The sequence below is a fragment of the Myotis daubentonii genome, chromosome 10 (genome assembly GCF_963259705.1).
Source record: "Myotis daubentonii chromosome 10, mMyoDau2.1, whole genome shotgun sequence".
NCBI lineage: Eukaryota > Metazoa > Chordata > Mammalia > Chiroptera > Vespertilionidae > Myotis > Myotis daubentonii.
Genome location: NC_081849.1, coordinates 7,575,638 through 7,585,225, shown reverse-complemented (window position 1 = coordinate 7,585,225; position 9,588 = coordinate 7,575,638). Strand labels below are relative to the sequence as shown.

At 44.8% G+C, this 9,588-nt stretch overlaps 2 protein-coding genes across 4 annotated transcripts in view; both read left to right on the top strand.

Moving 5' to 3' along the window:
• The first annotated feature begins 316 nt into the window (after positions 1-316).
• LOC132242628 (GTPase IMAP family member 5-like) overlaps positions 317-9,588 on the top strand; it is a 51,232-nt gene continuing 41,960 nt past the window's right edge. The window contains exon 1 of one of the 2 annotated variants that reach the window (XM_059711526.1): positions 317-459. The gene's annotated coding sequence lies outside the window, so the exon portion shown is untranslated. The remainder of the gene's footprint in view (positions 460-9,588) is intronic. The other variant, XM_059711528.1, reaches the window with a different exon arrangement.
• LOC132242629 (GTPase IMAP family member 5-like) lies at positions 320-8,696 on the top strand. Of its 2 annotated transcripts, none has more exons than XM_059711529.1 (3): positions 320-459; positions 5,450-5,498; positions 6,947-8,696. In XM_059711529.1, the coding sequence occupies exons 2-3, from the start codon at positions 5,456-5,458 to the stop codon at positions 7,810-7,812; spliced, it is 909 nt and encodes a 302-aa protein (XP_059567512.1). In that variant the 5' UTR covers positions 320-459; positions 5,450-5,455; the 3' UTR covers positions 7,813-8,696. The 2 variants fall into 2 exon arrangements, with proteins under 2 accessions (XP_059567512.1, XP_059567513.1); XM_059711530.1 differs by having other exon boundaries at positions 324-459; positions 5,453-5,498.

The window sequence follows — 9,588 nt, the reverse complement described above, 5'->3', positions numbered from 1 at the left end:
GCTGAGGAGAGTGTTGGGGGGGGGGGCACATGGGAACTCCTGTGTCAAGGGACTGTTTTTGATGGGGGAGGGGTTCCGTCACTGCCTGCATAGCCTCTTCCTCTAAATATTGCTTATTTTAACAAATCATAAAAAGGAAATGGGAGGTGCCTGGCAGCTGGCAGGCTCTGACAGGAAGCGTCCCATAAGGGGACAAGCACGCGGCCCCTCACTGGTTGCTGGGTCCTGTTTACAGCAGTTTCCACCCATCCGGAGGACCTGCTCCTGGCTGCTGGGGCCCCACGCCTTTCTTCTTCATTCACAGCAGCTGTGCCTGGAACATTCGACCTCCAGACCACTCTAGTTTAACAACATCTGCCTGGCTCCCTCTGAGTCCACTGCCTGCAAGAGCTCATACTTCTCCAGGCCACCCAGTACCTTCCCCAGGCCGCCCAGCACCCGCTGGCTGCACCCCACCAGGTAAGGGGAGGCAGGGGAGGGTACCGACAACCCTGGGAGTCTGAGATCCCACAGCCTAGTCAGAGCCACTCATTGCTCCTGTGACCTCACACAGGTTACCCCTTCTGGGCTCACCTTTGAGTGAGATGGGACTCTGAGTGTGGTTTGGGGGCAACACCGGGTGTATAGTGGGGCAAACAGACCTGGGAACCACTCGCCCTGAGCCCACAACCCAGCACATTCCACAGCACTTGGAGCTTTCCAGCTAATTGCCTACTGCCTATTGGATCCTCTTGGAGTCTCACAAGGTTTCACACAGCTGCAGGAATACTCTCATCCCACTTGATGGATGAAAAAACTGAGCCTCCCCAGGTGCCCCGCTTGGGGGCAGGGGGTATGCTTCTCAGTTTCTCTCTCTTAACTTCTTAACCTCGCCCCACTGTGTACCTGCTCCACAGGAGACCCCTGAGTACAAATTGTCTCATGACTTTGTCTTTCTGGAAACCACTCCATTCTCCCCCAATAATACACACCTTTCCTCTGACATGACGTAGGACCCAGCTGCATGGTGAACAGACTCATATTCAGGCAGAAGGACAATCCCTCTGTCTGCTGAACCTTATGTGACAGATGTATCCAGAAATCACAAGAACTAAACTACAAAACAGGGGAAATATAATGCCAAGAAATATGGGGACTATGGCAGATGACTGAAGGAGATACTTATGAATGGCAGATAAGAAATAGTTTGATTTTCCTAAAACAAGCAGGAGGGAGCCTGCTTTCTCATGGTTTGATACAATAAGGTATCATCATGATAAAATCAGGCGCTTGTAATTTTAAAATCATTATAAAATGAAGGTACATTATATTCATTTCTTTCAACCCCCTGCCTGAACTAGATCCTCCTATTGTCCTGCCAATGCTGTTGCAACTTCAGCTTGCACGCTGCCTGCCACTCTCTGATGATACCTGGCCCCATTTTGGAGATTACAATTTTCCTTTTAGAGAAGGAATCTGCCTCCATTCTTGATCCTCCCATTCTTGCCTACTCTGACACCTTTGCCTGCTCCAAGATTGACCTGCACCTGATTCCTGCAGGTCAGCCATTCTTCCCCCAGTCTTCTCCTAGGCTTTATTCAGTTCTGTTAATATTTTGTCTGTGACTCGTTTTAGCATCTACATCAATATCCTTTGTCACTCTCCCAGGACACTTTGTTATTTGATAATTTCTGCCTAAAAGCCCATTCCCCTGTGGACACACGTCTCCTCTGCCGCCTGACACATTCAGAAGACGGTCCAGGAGAATGACCACCCTGCCTCTTGGCTAATGTTACCTGAGTTTGATTGACTTTCTGTGTCAGGCACGCTGTTCCATTTGTTTCACACTGACACTCAAGTCAGTAAAACACCAGATTGGTTTACACTGAAATGCTTCAATTCAGAGCAGCTCCTGCCCCCTGCAGTTTTCTCTTCGAATAATTTTTTCTTGGAAAAGCATAGATTTTGCAATACAAGTGTCTCTGTGGGTTTGGGGGAAGGCTTCCAGCTTGTCAGCCTCAGTTTATGTCCTGACCATGAGACAACCACAGTGTATGTGGGGTCCAAGAGACTGTGGACTCATTTGCATTAATCTTCTTTCCTCCTGTGGAACCAAGGAGAATTGGCTGGCAAAAGGAGCTGCTTTTCAGTTTTAGCTACAAGACAATTGTGTGACCTTGGGCCGGTCATTTGTTTCTCAGTTTCCTAATATTTTAATCAAAATTTTAAACCTATATTAATTTAGGAGAAGAATAAAAAATGGACAGGAAAGAACTTAGAAAGTTATAAGTGGCCACCCAGAGGGTTATTACAATGATGAAGTTCACAATCAACATGGTCATGACTATCATCGTCTTTGCCACAGCGATAGATTGATTCAAACATATTTTCTGAGGTTTCCACACCTCACAGAAGGTCATTTAAAGTAGAAAATGTGTCATAGAATTGGAGCAGGTTTAGCAAGAGCCAGAGTATAATTTCCCAGAGTCAAGGACAGTGTATAAGAGAGGGTGGTGAGGAAATGCTCTTCTCTGGGCTTATGAGAGCGAAGGCAGAAGGGGGAGGAACGGGAAAAAGAAAGGAGGAAAGGAAGGAAGGAAGGTTCACATCTGATGATGTGAAAATGGGTGGTTTTCCTAAGGAGGCCTAAAAAATCACTAAGTGAATAGAAAAACATGCAAGCATTCTTTCTATATAACAGAAGCAACCTGAATAGCAAACAGACTACACCCTTTTTTAATTCAGTGCTAACCAGTAAAATGCAAGTGTAAATGGATGAAGACCCTTATGTATGCCCATAAGGGTGATAAAAAAAATATTAAAAGTGGAACATCGCCAAGTGCAAGTGCAGATTGGAGACTTCTCACACAGGGCTGGTGTCAGTGAGAATTTGCACGGTGCTCTCGAGTCATACTGACAATATCTAGTCAGGTGGGAGCTGTCTATCCCAGGTCAATTGTTGCACAGAGATATGTAGTAAGTGGGGATTATTTTGCAGCAAGCATGTATGTGAGACAGCTCAAATATTTGTTAATAAAGTGGTTCAGTTTGTTGAGCATTTTCCCATTCACCAAAAGGTTGAAGGTTCAATTCCCAGTCAGGGCACATACCTGGGTTCAATCTGTGGTTGGGGCAGGTTCGGGAGGCAGCTGATCAATGTTTCTCTCTCACATCAATTTCTCTCTCTCTCTCTCTCTCTCTCTCTCTCTCTCTCTCTCTCTCTCATCAATAAAAACACATATTTAAAAAGTACCTCACCCCGTCTGGTTTGGCTCAATGGCTAGAGCATTGGACTGAAGGGTCCCAGGTTCGAAATCCAGTCAAGGGCACATGCCGGGTGTTGCAGGCTTGATCACCATTCGGAAGCATGCAGGAGGCAGCCAGTCAATGATTCTCTCTCATCATTGATGTTTCAGTCTCCCTATCTCTCCCTTCCTCTCTCTGAAATCAATAAAAATATTATTTTAAAAAGTAACTGGACCTTCTTTTTAAAAATATTATTGGATAAAATGTTACACAAATAATGTCATGTATGTAAAAGTTTAAAATGTTTTTGCATAACCTATAGGTACATGTGTATATATAACTATAAGTACATACATGAAATGATACATAAAAACCTCAGAATATTGGTTGCCTCTGAAGGGCAGAGGGAGGGTGAAAGAGACTGGGGAGTCAAAAAAACATAAATGAAATTCTATGTGTAATGTGTTAGCTTTTTAATCAAACAGAAAAGCTTCAGTAAAAATACCAAAATACTTACATTTGTTCATTGTAAATTGTAGGTTTTGGTTTTGTAACTGTGTATTTCTTCACTTAAAAATATGTTTCATAACCGCATAATATTTAAAACAGAATAAGTAAATACAACCTCATCTTAGGTGTAGCTGTATGTGATATACTTGCCTTTTCTAACACCAAGATGAGTGACACAATATTATGCCTCATTTGAAGGAAACATTTATGCCAATTCATACCAATGGTTGTGCCAATTTCTGTTTAAATCTACTGAGACACAAAATGGTGATCACTGGGAGACAAGGACCACAGAGCCAGCCAGGAAAAACAGTTGATTAAACACTGAGCAGGAAGTGAGTTGTTCTTGAATTTGTCCTCAGTGTTGATGCTTTCTCTTCAGCCATGGCACCCCTTTCTCTCCACCAACTAACTGCTCAGAGGGCTAATCACAAACTTGCTAGAACAGAGAAAGAAATTGCCTTGCTGCAAATGACATTGGCTTGTTTGAAGTAGTGAGAATTTCCAGTCCCCGGCACTCTTTCTGTCACATGGGTATGCGATGGCCAAGAGGAAAAGTACAGTGCACCTTCCCAGGGGAAGGTTGGATCTGGGACATGAGCCCTTCAAGGACTGACATGAGAGACAGTACTTTTTCCAGAAAGTTGGCCTGCTATGAATCCAAAACATAAAATAAGATAATGTTCCCCTTCTCATTCCATAAAGAATGCTTTTTTCACTTCATGCCTTTTCCAGTTGGAGGGACATAAGCAACTGATTGCTTTTAAACATTTGCTACTTTCCTGTAAGCTAAGTAACAAAACTAAACAAAACAAAAAAAGCCACCAAGCATTGTGAAAACAGTGCAATGTGTTAGCATCACCTGGTTTGCTGAAAGTTATTTATTGATGTTTGCAAGTATAATGTGAGTTAGAAAATTAACAATGAAAATGGCTCCTCTTTGGAGAATTCGCATTAGGTGTCTGAACTGGAGGTGCCCTCAGGCCTTACCAACTCCCAAGTGGAATCTTATCAGACAATTGCATGGATTGTTTTTCTCTGTTGCTAATGGGAGTGGGGTTCATGGGGCACTGCTGGAATAAGCATTTCCAAAGGCCTCAGAGGGAGGATAAGATGTGCAAAAAGAATTTTCTGAGACTTGCACAAGAGGATGACTGTTTTTGTTTGTTTGTTTATTTTTTTGCATGGAATTATATCCTGGGTTTCAATCCCATTGCCTTCAATGCAGTCCTGGAAGAGGTGCAGCTGAGGATTCAGTAGAGCTAGAAGCAAAGTCAGTGTCCAAAGTTTCTTTTCCATGGTGGACTTGGGTCCGGCACAGCATCAGGGTATTTGCTGTGTGGGTCATTCCATGTGGCAAATGCAAGAGATCAGGAGCCTGAGAGTCCCCAGGCCAGGAGTCAAGCTCTAGGAGGAGGCAATGGAGCTAACACTTTTGATTAGGAGATTAAGTATCTCAGATCTCCCAGTGCTTGCAGTGGCCACACCTACTCTGCCCAATGACCTGTTCCCAGTTGTGACTGACAAGCAAGTACCTTCCCTCTTTCACTCAAACTTTACTGGGCATACGTTAAACTACAGCTTCCTGGCAAAGTTGCACAAATGACTATAATAATATTTGGCTTTCCCTTTGTTCCTTTTCAGTTATTTAAAACTGGGTTAATTATAAGGGTATCAAACACTTGCTGTTCATTCTTTTACTGTTTTTATTTAGAAGAGAATGGAAGGACCTAAGACGAGCAAACATGGAACTACGGCTAAAGGTAAGAAATCCTCCAAGTTCTTAAAAGGCACCAATCCCTCACCTCAAACACAGTGACAGAAACCCAGTGATTTTAAACTGAATAAGAAAAATATAATACTCATTTTTTTCTTTACCTTTCCAACCATCATCACACACACACACCTGACCCCCCAGTACAATGCTCTTCAGGCACATGACCTGTGGGAAATGTGGAAATGAAACTTCAAGTCAGAAGTTGCAGGATTTTGAACTGAATTGTAAATAAATTTTCTCTTTCCTTGTCTGCTCTGAGCTGAAGAAATGGAAAAGTTTTCCAGAGAGTTTTAGTAATCATGTTTGCTACAAAAACATCCCAGACACTGCAGAAAAGGAACAACCAACGTAAAATAGGAATAAAATAATAGATTTTAGAAGCCTACAGTGAATGTGGAATCCATTTGAGTTGATAAGAACTCTAGAACATCTCCAGTTCTCATCTTCCTTCATCCCTTGAAGGTTTTAACTCTTGGCTCAGTGTTTCCCTCCCCAGCATCACTATTGTTAACTCTCTGTAATTCAATCAACCAAGTAGGTGACCTTTCTATCACATGTACTACTAATGGTCTTAACTTCCATCCTCTTCAGCCACCCATCCTGGGTCATCTCCCAGGCTTTGCCTTTGACATGATCTACGACCTTTCTGTTGTCTCAATTTCAGCATCCAACTCCCCACCCGAAGAGCAGAGGCCCAGGGACCTCAGCTGGTCCTTGGTGGGAGGTCACATCTGAGACTCCCTTTCATCCAAAGATTTAGATACATGTGTTGAGCACTTCTACACATGTGTGCCTGGGAATTTGTGGGTGAAAAAGAGGTGGTAAGCCATAACCGGTTTGGCTCAGTGGATAGAGCGTTGGCCTGCGGACTGAAAGGTCCCAGGTTTGATTCCAGTCAAGGGCATGTACCTGGGTTGCGGGCACATACCCAGTGGGGGGTGTGCAGGAGGCAGCTGATCGATGTTTCTCTCTCATCGATGTTTCTAACTCTCTATCTCTCTCCCTTCCTCTCTGTAAAAAAAAAAAAAAAAAAAGAGGTGGTAATATTTTGCCAGGTGTGAGTTCTCATCCTCTACCTCCTTGTAATCTCACCTTTATTTAGCAGGAAACTGGCCTAGCCACCAACCCTGGAAAAACACAGGGACCACTTTACTAACAGAAAAACTATATCTTCCCTGGTTTAGCTGAAGGGTTGGAGCATCCTTTTCAGTGTAGCAGTTCTTACTCTTGGCTATGGGTCCAACATGAGCTTCCTATGTAGACTTTCTATGACCCAGGAACCTCATTCAGTTGTCAGCAAATTCATGTATGTATTTAGATATGACAGTTCCCTGGGAGGGAGGTCCACAGATTTAATGAGATACTACAAGGGTCCATGACCAAAAAATCTGAAGCAACACTGGCTTAGTAAGACACACAATATTTCTTTTTCAGGCAGTGTAGAAGATAACCGAATTACATCATCATCCTCACTGAGGCTGGTCCTGGTGGGCAAATCCGGCTGCGGGAAAAGTGCCACTGGGAACAGCATCCTCTGCCAGACTGTATTTGAGTCCAAACTGGGGGCCCAGACCGTGACCAGGAGCTGCCAGGTGGCCACAGGCACATGGAATGGGAGGAACATTATGGTGGTTGACACGCCCTCCATCTTTGAGGCAAAGGCCAAGGATCAAGAGATGTACAAGGACATCGGGGACTGCTACCTGCACTCAGCCCCAGGACCCCACGTGTTCCTGCTAGTGACACAGCTGGGGCGCTTCACTGCCCAGGACACGGTGGCAGTGAGGAGGGTGAAGGAGGTCTTTGGGGTAGGAGCCATGAGACATGTGGTGGTCCTCTTCACCCACAAGGAGGACTTAGGGGATGGGTCCTTAGATGACTATGTAGTCAACACGGACAACCACAGCCTGAGGAGCCTGATCCAGGAGTGTGGGAGGAGGTACTGTGGCTTCAACAACCGGGCCACTGGGGAGGAGCAGAGGGAGCAGCTGGAGGAGCTGATGGCTGTGGTCAACAACCTGGAGAGGAAGCGCAAGGACCCCTACTACACAAACGACCTCTACTTGGATGCACAGGAGCTCATGGAAGGCAGGGATGACATCACTCAAGAAGAGTACAGGTGTTACCTGGCCAAGGTGAAAGCACATTTTGAAGAGCAAAAGCGTCACTGGGTGTCCAAGGTGCTCCTCAGAGTCACAGACTGTATGCTTTCTAATACTGGGTTATCTGCTATACTTGTGTTATGCCTTCTGATTTTTCTTGCCCTTTTAATTAACTTGTGTATGACTCAAGGACACTGAGCATTTTCAGCTGACTTCGACAATTGGCTTCTTTTTTTCAAGACTCACCATCTCTGTTTATGTTTGTAAGAACCTGATTTGCTTTTTGCTTAGATTTAGTTTTCATTTCTCTTCCTTGCATTAGACATGTCATTCATGTTCTCCTAGTGCTTCTGAATAAATAAAATCCAAAGAAAAAACTATTTCTTTTTTGTTTTGTTAAAAATCATGGAGGTAAATAATAACTTAGCTAGACACAATCCTGGAATCTTTGGGAGGGTTTTAAGGGAAGGAAGGTGAGAGGACTGTGATATTACACATTGAGGGAAGAAGTATATTACATTAGAAGCTGGGTGTAGAATTCCTTTTAATATTCAGAAATATGCTCTGATTTCATCATAGGCAGTAAGAGATGACACCCATCACCATCCCCACCTGACAGAGGATGTTCTGGGGGGAATTTTGGAGGCATGAAGGGGTTGGGGAAGAAGGTGGGAGGAAACATAGACATGTGAGGAGTAGAGAAAATGGTCACAGAGGTGGGATGGGGTGAGGCCTTGGGGAAAGAAGAGACAGTGTCTGGGGGAAAAAAAGAAACTGGGGTTTCATAGAACAGAGCCAGATAGTGGATTAGCCTCAGCAGACTACATGATCTCAGTCACTTACAAAGGAAATGGTGGATGGACAAGATGTAAGTGATGTGTGAGGTTGAATTCCATAAAACTTTATGAACATTGAAATTTGAATTTCACTGGCTTTCTTATGTGGTGATGAAACAATCTTCTTTTTATTTCTTCAACTTTTTAAATACCTAAAAGCCCTTCCTTCTTAGCTGAAAGACTGTAAAACTGGCACCAGGCCAATGTGGTCACACACCCTTTTACAATAAATTCCCATTGTTGGTGGAGCTGTGTTGTGAAGCAGCCTCTTTAGCCCCACAGTCAGTACAATCATGTCTGGGAACTCGAGGAAGGAGGGGTGTTCACCACCTCCACGGCAGCAAAGGGAAGAGGGCAGGCATTAGGGTGACATCTGGGCAGAGGTCATGAAGTTAGTGGAAATGGGAAGCTAGATGAAGTGCCCAGGTGACCCCTGCCCCACCCTCTCCTTTTGGTGGCTGTCCCCCGTTCTCTGCCCATTTGTACCCTGTACTGGAGACCTGCAGTTGTCCCAGGCTGCCTGTGACTGGATGGGCAAGTGATTAAGTCAGGGATGGGTCTTAGGAAATCAAAAGTGCCACCCAGCTGTCATTCTCCAAAACTCTACTGGTAACAGAGGTGTCGCCTTGATCTGACCAGCTGTAGCACATTACTTACTCCAAACACACACAGGGAGGGTTATGTACAAGCTCTTCAAACCCTGTCCACCCTAAGGAACTTGCGTTCTCTGACCAGGGATCACCTCCCCAACACGGTTCCCAAACTGTCCAGCCTGCCTAAGTCTCCCCCTTCCTGGATTTAATTCAGTCCAGCGGCACAGACTTTTATTTCACAAATACTGAGTGTCAGCTTCTCTGCTCCGCCCCAGAAATGTAAGAGAAATAATGCAAGGTTCCTGCTCCAAAAAGCAACTGTGTGATAGACGATGGAGTTGCAGGAAAATGGGATGTGAGAGAAAGGATTTGGAGGTCAAACATTGGCCAAAGGGAGAGCACACAGGCTCAGCAGGGGCTCCCTAGATGGGTGGTGCTGGAGCTGCTGGGAACCCACTGAGACACTTTGGGCTGAGGGAGGCCATGGACAAGGGGGGAATGAGAATCAGCCCCCGGGGAGGGAACAGCAAGGGGCGGGGTTGGGC